Here is a 21,281-nt window from a genome sequence, read left to right as displayed (position 1 = left end):
AGGGACAGAGAGAGAGGGAGACACAGAATCTGAAGCAGGCTCCAGGCTCTGAGCTGTCAGCACAGAGCCTGACGCAGGGCTCAAACTCGTGAACCGTGAGATCATGATCTGAGCCGAAGTTGGACACTTAACCGACTGAGCCACCCGGGTGCCCCAGTAATTTTTTTTAATGTTTATTTTTTTTTAAGTTATTTATTTATATTGAGAGACAGAGACAGCACAAATGGGGAGGGGCAGAGAGACGGGAAGATAGAATCCCAAGCAGGCTCCCCACTGCCAGTGCAGAGCCTGATGCAGGGCTACAACCCACGAAGCCATGAACTCATGACCTGAGCCGAAACCAAGAGTCAAACGCTTCACCGACCGAGCCACCCAGATGCTCCATTAATGTTTATTTTTGAGAGAGAGAGAGAGAGCGTGAGAGAGAGGAAAGAAAGCAGGGGAGGGGCAGAGAGAGAGGGAGACAGAGGATCTGAAGCAGATGCTGACAGCAGAGAGCCCAACACAGGGCTCGAACTCACGAACTGTGTGATCATGACCTGAACCAAAGTTGGACACCCAACCAACTGAGTCACCCAGGAGCCCCAACAGAAATAATTTTAAATTCTAAAGTAAGAAGCTAATTAAGAACTAATGGTAGCTTGATAGTAACTTTGTGACATATTTACCCACATATTCATTTCTCCCAAATATTACCTCTTAAGGGTTAAACAGGCTTCATTCAAATGCCAGGCATGACAAAGACTTGCTTACAAGTAGTTACCTCAATCACAGGTGTCTCAGCAACAGCTGTGAGAACGACTCTGCTTGCCAAGGCTTCTGCTTGTGCTATGGTCTCAGCATCTGCTGAAAATGGCCAACAAGCAACACTGAATATACATCTGAAAATCCCAGGATCAGATGGTATGAAAAGTACTTTTATCTCTTCTGTGGCATGAGGTCTTATGATGACTTTATTCTTGAAAACTAAACAAGGATATGCTGAAAGATCCACCTTTAAAAAAAAGTGCCACACGGTTCGTTAAGAAATGGTTTCACATTGAAAATCAAGAATCAGAAATCAACTAGTTTAAGATCCTTTTCTTCTCAAACTACCAAATCTAGAAATTTACCTTTCAAAATAATCTAAGCCTTATAACCCATTATCGATAAAATACAATTAGTCAAAATTATGAAGACTTATGAAGATAAGTTGACTGTGTGTCCCCTAGTCTGTTTTAAAGCAAACACAGCTTATCTACACCCTCATTTCCAATGAAAGAGCCCCTGGAAAAGGCAGCACTCTGGTGCCCTGCACATCACCCAGGACTGGTTTTTGTGTGATCAGGGACATTAGACTGACTTCCAAGGTCCTGATCAGGCTACTCAGTCCATGATTATGACTCATTCCAAACCCTCCCTCCTCACTATACATGAGGGCATTCTTTTCTATTCCCGCATCCAGAGGCAACACTACTTCCTACATGCCCCTAAAAGGGCCTCCAAGCTTACCTCCCACCCTTAACACTTTCCTGCTATCACATGCTTTCCATCCAACCTCAGGATCAGAGGGGAAAGGCTAGGAAAAGGGAAGAGGGAGACTAGAGACAATCTTTTTTTTTTTTTCAATGTGTATTTATTTTTGAGAGAGAGAGAGAGAGAGAGAGCGCGCACATGAGCAGGGGAGGGGCAGAGAGAGAGCGAAACACAGAATCAGAAGCAGGCTCCAGGCTCTGAGCTGTCAGCACAGAGCCCAACGCAGGGCTCGAACCCACGAATCATGAGATCATGACCTGAGCCAAAGTCAGACACTTAACTGACTGAGCCACCCAGGCGCCCCTAGACACAATCTTATTTTGCCAGGTAAATCTTACCAGGAGGTAAGAGAGAAAGTAAACTCATCCACCCATGCTCATCTGCAAGTGGCAGTCGCAAAACCAGGACATTCCAAAATAGGAGCTGCTGACCGCATTTCCCACCTTCCCTGCTCAATCATGTCTACATCGTCATTGTAATCATGAAAGGAGATTTAGAGTATTGTACTTTACTACCTCTAACTGATCATGTGAGAGACCCTTGCTGTTAAGAGTTAATGTTAAAATTGTATTTCCAGATATTTCAAAAGATCATGTAAAAACATGATCAGATAAATTAGTCAAAAAGATTTCACTTATTGAATGAAGATATAGGTCCCAAGAATAACTTGTTTTTTGATAAATGATAGTAACTTATATTCAATCACATTTAACAAAACCAACAAATAGCAGAAATCCAAGTTTTCGGTGGTTTAAATAGCACTTAAAGCATATTTACATGGTTTTATGAATAAATAACAATGAAATATAATGATAAATAAATAACTGATAGAAACGGAGAACCACAATCACATTTCACTTCTCAATGCAGTACTACAAGAAAAGGAGGTGCTAAGAAAAAGACACAATGTTATTCTTTCACATACCATTTCAATGATTCTGTGAAGGCATACAAGGGAGGGGGGGAGGACAGACTCCCAAGTATAAAAGGAAATACTAGAGAAAGGAGAAATCTAACATTAATCAAAATGCAATTGCTAAGTGACAGGAGAAAGACACAGAAAGCTTACCTTTTCACCATTAACACTAACAGTGAGAACCCCAATGCTGACCTGTAGCCAGCGGTCAGTTGGGTTAAGTACACTAAGGTGGGTCTGGGAAGCAATGCCAACACAGCAAGCATGAGGAAACTTCAACTCCTCAGGTACTCTGACTTTCCCTGGGTAAAGATAGAGGGTAGTCAAATGCAAGTGATATCAAACATCTGATTAAAAGAACAATTCGTTAAATGGAAATTTTTATGTAAGACTACCTATTTTACACCTAAGAGCTACAAGATGAAGTGCACTGGGTCTTTAGGAGTCCTTGACATTGTATAAGCCTCAGCCCAGGCCAACAATTTTTGCTTGCTGTATCCAGCTCAGGAAGAACAAGTACAACTGATCAAACCCACAATTTACAGCGAATCAACTCTTCAATGTACTGCCTATTAGTAATCTCTTCCTTTTTTCTGCCACAAATATAAGCCACTACCTAACCTAGTAAGAAACAACACAGGGCTCAAACTTTCAAGATTTATACATCTGCTCAGTTTTAATAAGACCAAATCTTTTCACTATCCTTATGCAGTAACTTTGGAATTTCCTTGAGAAGAACAGGGGGGTAGAAAAGACAGCACTCCAGTGGCCGTGTGTATGATGTCAGGGAATGCACAACACCGAACTCTGCTTAGAGTGACCATCTCTAGCAAAAGAATCCAGGAGCAGTTCAGCCACTGCAGACAAAAGTGGAAGGATACTGTCTCTCACCACAACTGTTATCCCCCAAAAGACTTTAAAAAGTGGAAAGAGGGGTACCTGGGTACCTCAGTCAGTTGGGTGTCTGACTTTGGCTCAGGTCATGATCTCGTGGTTTGTGAGTTCAAGCCCCACGTGGGGCTCTGTGCTGACAGTTCAGAGCCTGAAGCCTTCTTCAGATTCTGTGTCTCCCTCTCTCTCTGCCCCTCCCCACTCACACTCTGTCTCCCTCTCTGTCAAAAATAAATAAATATTAAAAAAAATTATTTTTTAAGTGGAAGGAGACTCACTCCTCCAGAGAGCCAATCCTGAACTGGACAGTTCCTTGTTGAAGCAATTACAGAAATCCAAGTGCAGAGCACAAGAAAGACAGGAAGACAAAGACATCAGGAGTTTCACCTGCATTAAGTGTTCATGCTTTTCTAAAGCCATGTTGGAGACCCTTGCACAGAAATATATCATGATCTGTGCTTTCAATTGAGAACAAAGAACAAAACTTAAGAGAAATTCAGGCCAACCAGTATCTCCCTGAAACAAACTAGTTTTGTGGCCTCATTTGAGAAAACACAATTTTTCAATAACAGCAAGCGACAATTAGCAGCAACAGAGGAAAAACATCTTACCAAATCCTGACGGCATTCCTGAATCCCATGGTTCAATTCCACAGTTTGTACCAACGGACTGCACGGGAAAAGGTTTTGCCGTACTTAGAAGATTCTGATTTAAGGCATTAGAATATGGGTTATAAAGGGAAGAGGTACCCATCAATCCAGAGCTGGTATTTTGCCCTAGACAAATTCCCATGGCCACAGAGTTCTGAACATGCTCTCCTGCAACAGCAGAATAAGGACAGCTTCCCGAAAATCCACAGACAGTGGCGCTGCCAGCATGGCACTGAGGCAAAACAACATTTCCAGCTGAAGACAGTGTTCCTAAATAGTGCTGGGCAAAGGGAGCCGTGGTAAAAGAATGTTGAGTCAAGAGTGTAGGAAGTGCAGTGGGCACGTTCTGCATCTCAGGAGCAGAGCCACGAGCCATGGTGCTGGGAATAGGGGCACCCTCGTTTCCAGGGGCCATCCGATGAGGAATCTGGCCACTTACTGCACTGCTGGCAGTTAGCGTATCTTCAGAAGTTACTCTTTCACTTTCATTCACAGAAGCCTGACGTGACACAGGGAGGTGTGGCATCGCTGACATGGCTGGGCGGGCGAGACCTGTCTTGCTCAGTAGAGCCAGGCCCATCTGGTCCAATTCAGTGGGGTGAGAGGTCAACCCGACTGCACTGGCTTCCGATAGATCTCCACTCTTGGAGGAAAGATCTTCACTCAACCTAAAGTAAGGTTTTGCATCTTCAGGTTTGCTACTCAGAGAAGTCGTTTCTGCCACATTGCCTGTATCTGAGTCTTTTTGGATAATATACGATAGTGCTCCTTTACTTCTACTTTGAAATAAACCTTTTTCTGTCAGTTTTTCCACAGCCTGTTCCTCTGATGGAACTGGACTGGCTTGAATAATTGTGGTACTCAATTCACTGGTGACATCACTCTGTGTGTGACAAATAAAATGTTAAGTAATCCACAAACCGTTACAAATTCAAACCATGCTGATATAATCTCAAATAAAAAAGACCTACATGACATTAACTCTGAAAAAAAAAAAGGCCAACTTTTTACAGCTGTGAAATGTAAGATTAAAAGTTAGAAAAGTGTACAGTTGTTTCACAGAAATCATTATGAGGAGACTAAAGAGATATATACCAATTACATCTCTGACAAATTTACACAGATAAAGGACCAGAGACAAGTACTTTCGTTAAATTTAAGGGATCGTTTTCCTGGAACTACAATAAGAGGTACAATTAAAATCTAAGTAAATTAATAACACAGGAGTTGGGGGTGAGCAAGCTTTCAAGTGATATCGACATGAGTTCAGAAATAATCAATGTAACTCACAGGCTCTCCCACCCCATTGTTTGTCTATACTGCTGTTATGCTTGAAGATGCTAATCTCTTTTTTATTTATTGAGAAAGACAGAGAGAGAGCGTGTGCATGCACAAGCTGGGGAGAGGCAGAGAGAGAGGAAGAGAGAATCCCCAAGCATATTCAGTTCAGCACTGTCAGTGCAGAGCCCAACACAGGGCTCAATCCCATGAACTGCAAGATCACACCCTGAGCTGAAATCAAGAGTCAGACTCTGAACAGACTGAACCACCAAGGCGCCTCCATGCTGATTTCTATGAGCACTCTTTTCTGATGTCTAAGATTATGTGGTTCTGTTTTCTTAAATAAGAAGTAACAGCCGCAGTCAATGTTCATATATTCATTTCATGATAATGCATCACCATAGGAGTGACATCTACAGCTCTGCAGGGTCAACCAACTGGAATTTACATACAAGTTAAGATGCACTTAACCCTCACTGACTATTCTTGGCACTTGGTTTGGAAATTTTTCTTACACCAAACAGATAGAGACATTAATAAACAAAGACCAGGTTATTTGCCAGATATCATCAACCAATCAAATCAATAAAAATAAATAACAGCCAGTATGTATTCAGTGGTGACTTCTTGGTGCCAAGCCCTGTTTTCACATCACTGTCTCTCCTTACAGATGAAGAAAGAGGAAGCTACAGTCTATCTCAGAAAGTAGCAGAGGAGAGCCCATCTAACTCCATAATTCAGCCTGTATTATACTAAGTACATAAAGACCCAACATTTAACAGCACCATCAAAATGACAGCTTTCAAGGATTTGTCCAACATGACATCATATATATAGTAACTTTAGTGGATATATTTAGTAATGGGTTAGTGGAGGAGGACTGTATTGCAAGCAATAGTTATATTCATTCAGCTCATTAAAAAACTGAATACTATCATATTCACAAAACACACACACACACACACACACACACACACACAGATAATAAAATCTAGTTTCTCCCACATAAATCCCTCAGATCTACCTGCTTCTCTCCTATCATCACTGCCACTAGCTTAATCCAAGCCCACAGCGTCTCTTGCCTGACTGACTACAGCAGTCTGGTGTCAAATCCTCCTGGTTCTAATGAGCTTTTAAAAAATTAATACAGGTCAGGTCGGTGTCCTGCTTAAGAGCCTTCAAACTCCCGAATTTTACATCCAAGACTCTTCATGGTTTGGCCTCTCCCCATCCCCATGTATGACTCACTGCAGCCTTCTATTGTACAACTCCATATCTTCCCTCATTCGTCTGCTTCCTCCCTGCCAAGTAATTCTGCAAAATATGGTTTCAGTACATTATTTATCCCTCCCATAAACCTTTGTTGAACCATCACCAAGTCCAGTCAGATTTGTAGTTACCTCCTTCTGAATCCCACAGCATACCTAGGTGGATCACAGTGTACTTCATTACAGTATATCTGGTAAGTGTCCCCCACCAGACTAGAAGCTTTTAGAGGGCAGATACTAAAATACTTGTGTACATCTAGTGCCTACTCGACATGAGTAGCTGTTTGATCAAAACACACACACACACACACACACACACACACACCCTAAAGGTAAAACAGCAACAGAAATTACATAGGCCTAAATTTCAGTCTGACTCCTACATCAGTAATACTTTAAAGCATAAGCCTTAATGAAGAAATAACAGAAATGCTGCCCACCTTGCAGTCCTCAAGGCAATGATCTGAGGCTAGAGTGGGACAGGTGCTCTCTTGTTCAGACACATAAGTCAGCCTACTCACACTAGCTTGTGGACACACCAACTGAGACAACTCACTCTCACAGGGAAGCTTCTGATGAGCTGCTGAACCAGAAGACTCTGAAGCACACCTAAAAGGGAGAACATCTCATGATTAGAGTTTTCCATTCCCTTATTTAACATTATCTAGACTGACAAAAAGCCATTTCTGCTTGCCTACAAGTTTGTTAATCTATAGTCTCTGCTCTAGCTGCCATATATAATGACTCAATCATGGATTCTTTTTTTTTTACTTTAATTATCTAAAATTATAAATCATATCCCTATTGAATAAAGTACTTGGTAAACTATTGTTAAGAAAAAGGTTGTGGCATTTTCATTAATAAACTTCATATACAGTCACAGAACAATGCTAGTCATTTATTTGATAAACATTTATTGAATACCTGATATAAAGCAAGGAGCAGAGTGTTCAAAAATTCCTGCCCTCAAAGAGTACAGATGAAAAAAAGAATCACATATATAAGTGCAAAGAAATGGTATCAGTCATACACCGCTGAGCGGAATATGAAGTGAAACAACCTTTGGCTGAGCAATTAAGCAATGCATGTCAAAAAAAAAGCAATGCGTATCATTTTGACTCAGACATTCTACACCTAGGAATTAATCCTAAGGAAAAAAATCAATGCTATTTATAAAGACTTTGTCAAAAGGGTATGTCATCCTTTAAGAAAGCAAGAAATCCTAATCATATAGGAGAAATTAGGCTATAGAAATTATGGCACAAACACACAATAAAACACTATGCAGCCATTTTAAATCATGCTGTTGAGTACTATCCTTTGACTAAGAAAGATGTTCATTACATTAAAAAAAAAAAAGATTAGAGAAAACTGGAAGATGGCGGCGTAGGAGGACGCTGGGCTCACCGCGCGTCCTGCTGATCACTTAGATTCCACCTACACCTGCCTAAATAACCCAGAAAACCGCCAGAGGATTAGCAGAACAGAGTCACCGGACCCAAGTGCAGACGAGAGGCCCACGGAAGAGGGTAGGAAGGGCGGCGAGGCGGTGCGCGCTCCACGGACTGGCGGGAGGGAGCCGGGGCGGAGGGGCGGCTCGTCAGCCAAGCAGAGCCCCCGAGTCTGGCTGGCAAAAGCGGAGGGGCCTGACGGACTGTGTTCCGACAGCAAGCGCGACTTAGCGTCTGGGAGGTCATAAGTTAACAGCTCTGCTCGGAAAGCGGGAAAGCCGGAGGACAAAGGGAGGGTGAGCTGCGGAGCCCCCGGACGACAGAGCTCAGTTTGGCGGGGAACAAAGGCGCTCGCCAGCGCCATCTCCCCCGCCCATCCCCCAGCCAAAATCCCAAAGGGAACCGGTTCCGGCCAGGGAAATTGCTCGCTCCGCGCAAACACCCAACTCTGTGCTTCTGCGGAGCCAAACCTCCGGCAGCGGATCTGACTCCCTCCGGCTGCCACAGGGCCCCTCCTGAAGTGGATCACCTAAGGAGAAGCGAGCTAAGCCTGCCCCCCCTGCCGCCGTGCACCTTGCTTTCCCACCCCAGCTAATACGCCAGATCCCCAGCATCACAAGCCTGGCAGTGTGCAAGTAGCCCAGACGGGCCACGCCACCCCACAGTGAATCCCGCCCCTAGGAGAGGGGAAGAGAAGGCACACACCAGTCTGACTGTGGCCCCAGCGGTGGGCTGGGGGCAGACATCAGGTCGGACTGCGGCCCCGCCCACCAACTCCAGTTATACACCACAGCACAGGGGAAGTGCCCTCCAGGCCCTCACCACACCAGGGACTATCCAAAATGACCAAGCAGAAGAATTCCCCTCAGAAGAATTTCCAGGAAATAACAACAGCTAATGAGCTGATCAAAAAGGATTTAAATAATATAACAGAAAGTGAATTTAGAATAATAGTCATAAAATTAATCGCTGGGCTGGAAAACAGCATACAGGACAGCAGAGAATCTCTTGCTACAGAGATCAAGGGACTAAGGAACAGTCACGAGGAGCTGAAAAACGCTTTAAAGGAAATGCAAAACAAAATGCAAACCACCATGGCTCGGATGGAAGAGGCAGAGGAGAGAATAGGTGAACTAGAAGATAAAGTTATGGAAAAAGAGGAAGCTGAGAAAAAGAGAGATAAAAAAATCCAGGAGTATGAGGGGAAAATTAGAGAACTAAGTGATACACTAAAAAGAAATAATATACGCATAATTGGTATCCCAGAGGAGGAAGAGAGAGGGAAAGGTGCTGAAGGGGTACTTGAAGAAATAATAGCTGAGAACTTCCCTGAACTGGGGAAGGAAAAAGGCATTGAAATCCAAGAGGCACAGAGAACTCCCTTCAGACGTAACTTGAATCGATCTTCTGCACGACATATCATAGTGAAACTGGCAAAATACAAGGATAAAGAGAAAATTCTGAAAGCAGCAAGGGGTAAACGTGCCCTCACATATAAAGGGAGACCTATAAGACTCGTGACTGATCTCTCTTTTGAAACTTGGCAGGCCAGAAAGAATTGGCACGAGATTTTCAGGGTGCTAGACAGAAAAAATATGCAGCCGAGAATCCTTTATCCAGCAAGTCTGTCATTTAGAATAGAAGGAGAGATAAAGGTCTTCCCAAACAAACAAAAACTGAAGGAATTTGTCACCACTAAACCAGCCCTACAAGAGATCCTAAGGGGGACCCTGTGAGACAAAGTACCAGAGACATCACTACAAGCATAAAACATACAGACATCACAATGACTCTAAACCCATATCGTTCTATAATAACACTGAATGTAAATGGATTAAATGCGCCAACCAATGGACATAGGGTATCAGAATGGATAAAAAAACAAGACCCATCTATTTGCTGTCTACAAGAGACTCATTTTAGACCTGAGGACACCTTTAGATTCAGAGTGAGGGGATGGAGAACTATTTATCATGCTACTGGAAGACAAAAGAAAGCTGGAGTAGCCATACTTATATCAGACAAACTAGACTTTAAATTAAAGGCTGTAACAAGAGATGAAGAAGGACATTACATAATAGTTACAGGGTCTATCCATCAGGAAGAGCTAACAATTATAAATGTCTATGCGCCGAATACTGGAGCCCCAAATTTATAAAACAATTACTCATAAACAGAAGCAACCTTATTGATAAGAATGTGGTAATTGCTGGGGACTTTAACACCCCACTTACAGAAATGGATAGATCATCTAGACACACGGTCAATAAAGAAACAAGGGCCCTGAATGAGACACTGGATCAGATGGACTTGACAGATATATTTAGAACTCTGCATCCCAAAGCAACAGAATATACTTTCTTCTCGAGTGCACATGGAACATTCTCCAAGATAGATCATATACTGGGTCACAAAACAGCCCTTCATAAGTTTACAAGAATTGAAATTATACCATGCATACTTTCAGACCACAATGCTATGAAGCTTGAAATCAACCACAGGAAAAAGTCTGGAAAACCTCCAAAAGCATGGAGGTTAAAGAACACCCTACTAACGAATGAGTGGGTCAACCAGGCAATTAGAGAAGAAATCAAAAAATATATGGAAACAAACGAAAATGAAAATACAACAATCCAAACGCTTTGGGACGCAGCGAAGGCAGTCCTGAGAGGAAAATACATTGCAATCCAGGCCTATCTCAAGAAACAAGAAAAATCCCAAATACAAAATCTAACAGCACACCTAAAGGAAATAGAAGCAGAACAGCAAAGACACCCCAAACCCAGCAGAAGAAGAGAAATAATAAAGATCAGAGCAGAAATAAACAATATAGAATCTAAAAAAACTGTAGAGCAGATCAACGAAACCAAGAGTTGGTTTTTTGAAAAAATAAACAAAATTGACAAACCTCTAGCCAGGCTTCTCAAAAAGAAAAGGGAGATGACCCAAATAGATAAAATCATGAATGAAAATGGAATTATTACAACCAATCCCTCAGAGATACAAACAATTATCAGGGAATACTATGAAAAATTATATGCCAACAAATTGGACAACCTGGAAGAAATGGACAAATTCCTGAACACCCACACTCTTCCAAGACTCAATCAGGAGGAAATAGAAAGCTTGAACAGACCCATAACCAGCGAAGAAATTGAATCGGTTATCAAAAATCTCCCAACAAATAAGAGTCCAGGACCAGATGGCTTCCCAGGGGAGTTCTACCAGACATTGAAAGCAGAGATAATACCTATCCTTCTCAAGCTATTCCAAGAAATAGAAAGGGAAGGAAAACTTCCAGACTCCTTCTATGAAGCCAGTATTACTTTGATTCCTAAACCAGACAGAGACCCAGTAAAAAAAGAGAACTACAGGCCAATATCCCTGATGAATATGGATGCAAAAATTCTCAATAAGATACTAGCAAATCGAATTCAACAGCATATAAAAAGAATTATTCACCATGATCAAGTGGGATTCATTCCTGGGATGCAGGGCTGGTTCAACATTCGCAAATCAATCAACGTGATACATCACATTAACAAAAAAAAAAGAGAAGAACCATATGATCCTGTCAATCGATGCAGAAAAGGCCTTTGACAAAATCCAGCACCTTTCTTAATAAAAACCCTTGAGAAAGTCGGGATAGAAGGAACATACTTAAAGATCATAAAAGCCATTTATGAAAAGCCCACAGCTAACATCATCCTCAACGGGGAAAAACTGAGAGCTTTTTCCCTGAGATCAGGAACACGACAGGGATGCCCACTCTCACCGTTGTTGTTTAACATAGTGCTGGAAGTTCTAGCATCAGCAATCGGACAACAAAAGGAAATCAAAGGCATCAAAATTGGCAAAGATGAAGTCAAGCTTTCGCTTTTTGCAGATGACATGATATTATACGTGGAAAATCCGATAGACTCCACCAAAAGTCTGCTAGAACTGATACATGAATTCAGCAAAGTTGCAGGATACAAAATCAATGTACAGAAATCAGTTGCATTCTTATACACTAACAATGAAGCAACAGAAAGACAAATAAAGAAACTGATCCCATTCACAATTGCACCAAGAAGCATAAAATACCTAGGAATAAATCTAACCAAAGATGTAAAGGATCTGTATGCTGAAAACTATAGAAAGCTTATGAAGGTAATTGAAGAAGATTTAAAGAAATGGAAAGACATTCCCTGCTCATGGATTGGAAAAATAAATATTGTCAAAATGTCAATACTACCCAAAGCTATCTACACATTCAATGCAATCCCAATCAAAATTGCACCAGCATTCTTCTCGAAACTAGAACAAGCAATCCTAAAATTCATATGGAACCACAAAAGGCCCCGAATAGCCAAAGGAATTTTGAAGAAGAAGACCAAAGCAGGAGGCATCACAATCCCAGACTTTAGCCTCTACTACAAAGCTGTCATCATCAAGACAGCATGGTATTGGCACAAAAACAGACACACAGACCAATGGAATAGAATAGAAACCCCAGAACTAGACCCACAAACGTATGGCCAACTCATCTTTGACAAAGCAGGAAAGAACATCCAATGGAAAAAAGACAGCCTCTTTAACAAATGGTGCTGGGAGAACTGGACAGCAACATGCAGAAGGTTGAAACTAGACCACTTTCTCACACCATTCACAAAAATAAACTCAAAATGGATAAAGGACCTAAATGTGAGACAGGAAACCATCAAAACCTTAGAGGAGAAAGCAGGAAAAGACCTCTCTGACCTCAGCCGTAGCAATCTCTTCCTCGACACATCCCCAAAGGCAAGGGAATTAAAAGCAAAAGTGAATGACTGGGACCTTATGAAGATAAAAAGCTTCTGCACAGCAAAGGAAACAACCAACAAAACTAAAAGGCAACCAACGGAATGGGAAAAGATATTTGCAAATGACATATCGGACAAAGGGCTAGTATCTAAAATCTATAAAGAGCTCACCAAACTCCACACCCGCAAAACAAATAACCCAGTGAAGAAATGGGCAGAAAACATGAATAGACACTTCTCTAAAGAAGACATCCAGATGGCCAACAGGCACATGAAAAGATGTTCAGCGTCGCTCCTTATCAGGGAAATACAAATTAAAACCACACTCAGGTATCACCTCACGCCAGTCAGAGTGGCCAAAATGAACAAATCAGGAGACTCTAGATGCTGGAGAGGATGTGGAGAAACGGGAACCCTCTTGCACTGTTGGTGGGAATGCAAATTGGTGCAGCCGCTCTGGAAAGCAGTGTGGAGGTTCCTCAGAAAATTAAAAATAGACCTACCCTATGACCCAGCAATAGCACTGCTAGGAATTTACCCAAGGGATACAGGAGTACTGATGCATAGGGGCACTTGTACCCCAATGTTCATAGCAGCACTCTCAACAATAGCCAAATTATGGAAAGAGCCTAAATGTCCATCAACTGATGAATGGATAAAGAAATTGTGGTTTATATACACAATGGAATACTACGTGGCAATGAGAAAAAATGAAATATGGCCTTTTGTAGCAACGTGGATGGAACTGGAGAGTGTGATGCTAAGTGAAATAAGCCATACAGAGAAAGACAGATACCATATGGTTTCACTCTTATGTGGATCCTGAGAAAGTCAACAGGAACCCATGGGGGAGGGGAAGGAAAAAAAAAAAAAGACGTTAGAGTAGGAGAGAGCCAAAGCATAAGAGACTGTTAAAAACTGAGAACAAACTGAGGGTTGATGGGGGGTGGGAGGGAGGGGAGGGTGGGTGATGGGTATTGAGTAGGGCACCTTTTGGGATGAGCACTGGGTGTTGAATGGAAACCAATTTGTCAATAAATTTTATATATAAAAAAAAAATAAAAAAAAATAATAATAATAAAAAAGAATTTCAGAAAAAAAAATAAATAAAAAATAAAAAAAAAAAGATTAGAGGGATGCTTGGGTGGCTCAGTCAGTTAAGTGTCCAACTCTTTATTTCAGCTCACGTCATGATATCATGGTTTGTGAGCTCGAGCCCTGCATGGGGCTCTGTGCTGACAGTGTGGAGCCTTCTTGGATTCTGTTTCTCTGTCTCTCTGTCTCTCCTCTGCTCGCGCACTCGTTCATGTGTGCTCTCTCTCAAAATAAATAATTTTTTAAAAACTCATTAAAAAAAGGAAAGGAACAAATGTACTTTGGGTTATTACTTCAAGTAATGACAAGTGAACTGTAAGAATGCATGGAAATAAAGAGAGAAATTTCAGTTGAGATGTCAAACTTCAAAGGAATCCCAAAACTGCCAAGGAGCTAGCCACATGGAGACACAAAGGTGGTTCTGGAATTAGAAGGTCTAAATCAGTCCTATGAACCTGCTGGAAAGTAGGTGGAAGATCAGCTAACAGGAATGCTAATGAAGAGCAAAACTTATCAGAAAAAGTACACTCACCAAAAAAATGTTGCCACTGGACAGATGAAAATTTTGACCAATAGTAAACCATGAGTTAAAAAAAAAAAAAAAACCACTTAAAGGAATACAAGATGGCAGAAACTAGAGAAAAAGAATAAAAATATCCCACTCAAAAAAAAATCACACTCATTTTATCATAATAAAAAAGGATGACTTCAATAAAAGTAAATGTATACAAAATTAGTCTATTTAGGAACAAAAAGCATAACTGATACTTGAGAAAATCAACGATGCAGAGTGTAAACACTTGAGCAGCTACACCATCATACAGAGTGAATGTATAAAAAAATGAAAATTAGGAAAAAGAAAACAGTCATAGATGACCAGAGAAGACAGTGTCCACTAATGGGAAACCAGGGTTCTCAAAAGGAAGGGGGAATAGATGGAACACAATCAACAATCAAAGGTAACAGAAAATAAAACTTGAAGAAAGAAAGAATTATGTATGCAGAGGTTAGCATAACCCAGGAAAATCAACTGAGACTGATATAGGCATTTGAAGTTGAGGAGGGAAAAAAGAGAGAAGAAGGCTGTAGTAGGAACCTAAAACAGAGCTAGAAACAAGGCTGGAACAAAAACACATGTTGTGCAACAGGGGAACAGATACACGGCATGGTCATAGTAATGTGATGGAGTGCTATGCAGCCATGAGCACAAGGAGCTACTGGTACAGGCAACCACAGGATCAATCTCAAAAACATGTTAAGCGGAGGAAGCTAGACACAGAAAAATGTATGATTCCACTGAAATAAAATGCAAGAACAGACAAAACTAAACTATGGTGATATGGAACAGAAAGTGAATGCTAGGGTGGGGCCAGGGAAGGAGGAGGAGAATTGACTTGAAAAAGGTAAAGGATTGTTAATGGGGCGGGGGCGGGGGGGTGGGGATGTAAATGTGCTATATCTTTTAGAAGGTGGTATTTTTTTTTTTTTTAATTTTTATTAGAGCAAGCACACAAGTAAGAGAGAGGGGCAGAGGGAGAGAGAGAGAATCCCACGCAGGCACCATGCTCAGCGCGGAATCTGACACAGGGCTTGATCCCACAACGCTGGGATCATGGCCAAAGGAGAAATCAAGAGTTGGACGCTCAACCGACTAAGCCACTCAGGCACCCCGGCGGGCAGGGGTTATTTAAATAAGTGTACGTAAGTGTCAGAAATCCACTGACCGAAATCTTTATGATCTGTGTATTTTACTACATGTTAATTATACATCAGTAAAAATATAATACAACAACGCATACTGTTAAATCCTAAAATTGGGTTAGGAGTGGGCCAAAACTTGGACAATAAGCTTGCTAGTAGGCTAAACCGCACCCAAAATGATTCATGGATTAATTTCATGTCACAGACTGATCGAGAGATCTCAACCAGTATTTACTTTGGTGGAGATGGCAGCAAAATACGTATGCTGAGCAACTCAGCAACACACCATCACTCTCCTTGCATTTTCCCCAGCAATGTTAATTCAGAGCACATTTACCCACTTCTAAATTGGCCTTTTCTCATTAAGGCCTGTTGTTTTGTCCCAGGCTAACAGGTGAGGGTGCAGGTAACTGGCTAGCTTACCCATGTGGCATAAGCTTACCAATTCCATGATCACTTTAGAAAGGTAAACATGATACCCTCATTCAAAATATCTGAACATATACCAACTTCATGAAAAACTTTAGTATCTCCCTAAGTATATTTCCTACACATAATAGAGAAGTATATTTTTTCAGGAGCACAAGAAAAATTGGGTGGGTCCAGCCAGCATTTTGTGTCTGACCAAGGGTACTATGAAGGAAAAAATGTAAGTCTTTATACTGATAGCTTTCATTAAATGCCTTCACATACAATTTAAAAATATCAAAACCACAGAAAACAAGATGAAATTGGAAAAGTACACAGAGGGAAGAGACATTGCAGAAAACATTGTAAGGAATGCAGAGATCAAACATGTGAAATGCAAGCAAGATGAAACAGGAATTAAGAAACAGTCAGATCATGGTGGTGGTGGTGAAGTTCTGTATCTTTCATTGTGGTGGTTGGTTGTTACATGAATTCATACCTGTGATAAAATGACACTGAATTCTACCCATACATTCACTGATGGTGACACCATGCTATAATTATAAGAAATGTAACCACTAGGGGAAACTTGGTGAAGGGGACATGGGAATCCTTCTACAGTATCTTTGTAACCTCCTGTGGATCTATAATTTTTCCAAAATAAGTTCTTAAACGATTAAAGAGAAAATAAATGCAGATGTCAAGCAAAATAGATCCCACACAGGAATCTCTAGAGCCCTGGGGGCAGTAAGGTGATGGAGCAGGATCGTACTTTAACAAGTAATTCAAAAAAATTTTCCCTTCCTTAAATGCTTGAATCCACATACTGAATGGTATACTGTGTGATGGCACAAAGTAACCACGAAGAGTCAACATAGAGATAGAACCTACTAAAATTAAACTAGACTTGAAAGATAAGGCATCTTTGGCATAAGCTTACAAAAAGATCAAGTCAATTCTGAGACAGAAAGAATTGGGATGACTCAGATTTCCCTCCTACATTCTACAGCGACAGTAAAGCAATCCCTACAAAAATCTTAAGGGAGGAAAGCATAAGCCAAAGATTTTAAACAGAGCCACACCATACTTCCATTACAAAAGACACAGGTTTAACTATGGAACATAAAAGAGCCTAGGGAGTATTGTTCCCTCCGTCCTCTGAGCAAATTACCACAGAACATACTTCAGTCAAGAGAGGAAACACCTAATGGCTAAAAATGAATATATTTAAATACAGAATAAAAACTAAACAAGTGTAGGATACAGTGATGAATCAAAATGTAAATGAAATGCCAACAGAGAAACTACGTACCTAAAAGAAAAAAGTAGAAAGGGAAAGAACATGAGAATAAAAATTGTCTCATTGGTCACAAACACTATTATGGGTTGAGCTGTTTCCCCAAAAAATGTATGTTAAAGTCTTAACACCCAGTATTTCAGAATGTGACCTTGGTTGGAAATGGGGGCACTACAGATGTAATTAATTAAAATAAGGTTATAGTGGAGTAGGCTGGGCCCTCAATCCAATGTGAATGGTGTCCTTGTAAGAGAGAACTCTGGACAAAAAGACACAAGACAGCCATGTGAATACAGAGGCAGAGATTAGAGTAATTCATCTACAAGCCAGTGGACACCCAGGACTACCCTAAGCTGGAAGAGGTAGGGAAGGATTCTCCCCTAAAAGCCTCAGTTTAAGAACTTTTTTATTTTTAAGTAATCTCTACACCCAATGTGGGGCTGGAATTCACAAGCCCGAGATCAAGAGTTGCACACTGTATGGAGCGCCTGAGTGGTTCAGCTGGTTAAGCGTCCAACTTCGGCTCAGGTCATGATCTCACGGTTTGTGAGTTCAAGCCCCACGTCAGGCTCTGGGCTGACAGCTCAGAGCCTGGAACCCACTTCAGATTCTGTTTCTCCCTCTGTCTGCCCCTCTGCTGCTTGCACTCTCTCACATAGTCTCAAAAATAAACATTAAAAAAAAAATTTTTTTAATAAAACAAAATAAAGAGTTGCACACTACACCAGCTGAGCCAGCCAAGTACCCCCCTCCCCGTCTCTCGCATTGTGTCAACAATAAATAAACATTAAAAAATTTTTTTTAAAAATAAAACTAAAAATAAGAAGAGTTGTACGCTATACCAGCTGAGCCAGCCAAGCACCCCCCTCCCCCAAAAGCTTCAGAGACAACATGGCCCTGAACTTCCCACCTACAGAGTATGAGACAATACCTTTCTGTTGTGTTAAACCACCCAGTTGGTGACACTGTTATGGCAGCTATGGGAAACTAACACAGCTGGAACTCAAAGAACATCATTTAAAAGCCTTTAAAACAAGTGTCAGAAGCAGAAGTGTATTTAATGATACAAAGATAAATACTCAATAACTTTACAAATATCAGGGAGGAGATAGAGGAGAAAAATCAGTGGATGACATCAATCATGACAAGTCAGGGTCAGATGACCTTCAAATGTGGTTGGGCTGGAGACTTCTAATGTTTTGTAAACATGAACCATTAAATAAGAGGTGGCTGCGTATATGAAAAAGTACTGCAAGATGAACTTATATATGAATAACTGAAACTGGAAATTATTAAGCCCTCCACTGATATTAAGCTCTAGCTTACCCATACCATTACAGATGAGTATGCAAAACTTCAATGGCAGTTAGAGAAACACTTAATAGTTAACTTTGAAATTAGATACAATTTCAACCTGTTCCAAAATATTGAAAATTTTTGGGGTGCCTGGGAGGCTCAGTCAGCTGAGTGTCCAACTTTGGTTCAGGTCATGATCTCAGGGCTCATGAGTTCGAGCTCCATGTCAGTCTCTGTGCTGACAGCTCAGAGCCTGCTTCGGATTCTGTGTCTCCCTCTCTCTGTTCCTGCCCTACTTGCTCTCTCTCTCTCTCTCTCTCTCTCTAAGTAAATAAACACTCAAAAAAATTTTTTTAAATATTGAAAATTTTTATAATTTTACTGTTTAGGCAAGTTTTTCTGTTTATTAACATCTTTCAATTGCTGTTTATTAACATCCTTCAATAGAGAAACATATAAAAGATCTTTCATAAAGCCATAAAAAGCAGAATGTATAAATTTAATAGTAAACTTACATATGGCAGAAAATACAAGCAAAGTAAAAAAAAAAACAAAACAAAAAAACCTTTTTTATTTTTTTATTTTTTTAATTTATTTTTTTTAAATATATTTTTTTAAACGTTTATTTATTTTTGAGACAGAGAGAGACAGAGCATGAACAGGGGAGGGTCAGAGAGAGAGGGGGAGACACAGAATTGGAAACAGGCTCCAGGCTCTGAGCTGTCAGCACAGAGCCCGACGCGGGGCTTGAATTCACGAACCGCGAGATCATGACCTGAGCCGAAGTCGGACGCTTAACCGACTGAGCCACCCAGGCGCCCCAAAAACCTTCTTTTTTAAAAAAAAGTATTTTTTTTTTTTTTTAGCATGAGTGTGGGAGGGGCAGAAAGAGAGGGAGAGAGAGAATCCCAAGCAGGCTCCTTGCTGTCAGCACAGAGCCTGATGTGGGGCTCGAACCCATGAACTGTGAGATCATGACCTGAACCGAAACCAAGAGTCAGAGGCTTAACCACCTGAGCCACCCAAGCACCCTGAAATAAAAAACTTCTTAAGACTAGGAACTATAACTAATATCACAAAGGGCTATTCATCTCCCTAATATAGGGCCCCTAGTTGTAGGGACCATCAAAGGCCCCTACAATTGGAGACAAAAAAGACTAAAAATCATCAGAAAAATGAGCAACAAACATGAATAGATACTTTGTATCTATAGTATCTATCAGATACTTTGTATGTACAAAGTATCTATTCATGGAAACACACATATAGAGGAAAAGATGCTCACCATCACTCCTAAAACATATGAATTAAAGTCATGTTGAAACACTTGTTTTTTTCACCTATCAAAATATCAACCATCAAAAAGTTTTATAAACATTCTGCTGATGAGGCTGTGGGAAAACAGGCTCTCAAACTGTTGGTGGGAAAATTATATCAATACAATCTCTATGGAGTGGTTGTACTAATTTAAATATGAACACGAATGCAAATACTCTTTGATTCAATAATCTCATTTATGGGCATGTATCCTACATATATCTATTTCACATGTATCTATTTCACATGAACAAAATGACTATAATACAGACGAGGCTTGTATAACAAAAGTAACCTTGTATAGCAAAACATTGAGGAGTGTGTAAAGGACCCTATATTGAGTATAAAAAGTGAAGCCAACAAGAATATATATTCATATTTGGTTATGAATGCATAAAGAAACTCTAGATACCTAAGAAACTAATAACAGCAGCTCCCTGGTGAAGGCATTGGGGAACTAGGCAGACAAGGAACACAGTAATGAAGGGAAATATACAGAGGCGCACGAGTGCATCTACACATAACTACATATACATACATTTCACAAAGCAGTAAATTTACATTCTTCAAAAATTATACATACACATATACTTATATATGTATATAATGCAAATTATGGCACTTTAAAAAAATTGCATTTTATTTATTAAAAAAAATTTTTTTTAATGTTTATTTGTTTAGAGAGAGAGAGAGAGAGAGAGAGAGAGAGAGACAGAGCACAAGTGGGGGCAGGAGGGGGGAGGGCAAAGAGAGAGGGAGACAGTACAGAGCCAAGATGCAGGGCCTGAACCCATGAATTGTGAGATCATGACCCAAGCCAAAGTTGGATGCTTACCCAACTGAGCCACCCAGGCACCCCTAAAAAAATTACATTTTAAAATGTTCTTAAAACTTGGTTTTTAAGAACATGGTTAAATTGGCTTGAGTTAAAACCTATGAAATACTATGATTCTTCTTCTAACCCTTGAAAAATTATTTGCCAATCTCATTAGTATTAAAAAATCAAATTAACACTACAAGATAGAAAAAAAATATCCAAAACTTTAAGCTATTTAAAATGCTGATAAGAAGGGGCACCTGGGTGGCTCAGTTGGTTGCACGTCCGACTTCAGCTGAGGTCATGATCTCACGGTCTGTGAGTTCGAGCCCCACTCAGGTTCTGTGCTAACAGTTCAGAGCCTGGAGCTTGCTTTGGATTCTGTGTCTCCCTCTCTCTCTGCCCCTCCCCCACTCATGCTCTATCAAAAAATGAATAAACACTAAAAAAAAATTTTTTTAATGCTGATAAGAAAACAGTGAAATGGATACTCTTACCATGACTGATGGTGAGAATGCAAGTCTTTAAGACCTATTCAGAAAATAATTCACTAATAATTTCCTGACCTGGTAATTTCTCTTCTAGAGATCTATC

At 40.6% G+C, this 21,281-nt stretch overlaps 1 protein-coding gene across 2 annotated transcripts in view; it reads right to left on the bottom strand.

Annotated features, from left to right (window-relative positions):
* CEP192 (centrosomal protein 192) overlaps nt 1-21,281 on the bottom strand; it is a 138,777-nt gene that overhangs the window by 50,554 nt on the left and 66,942 nt on the right. For both annotated transcript variants that reach the window (XM_030336254.2, XM_030336256.2), the window contains exons 19-22: nt 6,962-7,130; nt 3,934-4,855; nt 2,585-2,733; nt 764-994 (exon numbers count right to left, since the gene is read on the bottom strand). In XM_030336254.2, coding sequence (XP_030192114.1) covers nt 764-994; nt 2,585-2,733; nt 3,934-4,855; nt 6,962-7,130 — 1,471 coding nt within the window. The remainder of the gene's footprint in view (nt 1-763; nt 995-2,584; nt 2,734-3,933; nt 4,856-6,961; nt 7,131-21,281) is intronic.

This window comes from Lynx canadensis, chromosome D3, assembly GCF_007474595.2.
Source record: "Lynx canadensis isolate LIC74 chromosome D3, mLynCan4.pri.v2, whole genome shotgun sequence".
Classification (NCBI taxonomy): Eukaryota; Metazoa; Chordata; class Mammalia; order Carnivora; family Felidae; genus Lynx; species Lynx canadensis.
The sequence above is the reverse complement of the archived record's forward strand: the minus strand, read 5'-3'. Positions and strand labels throughout refer to the sequence as shown.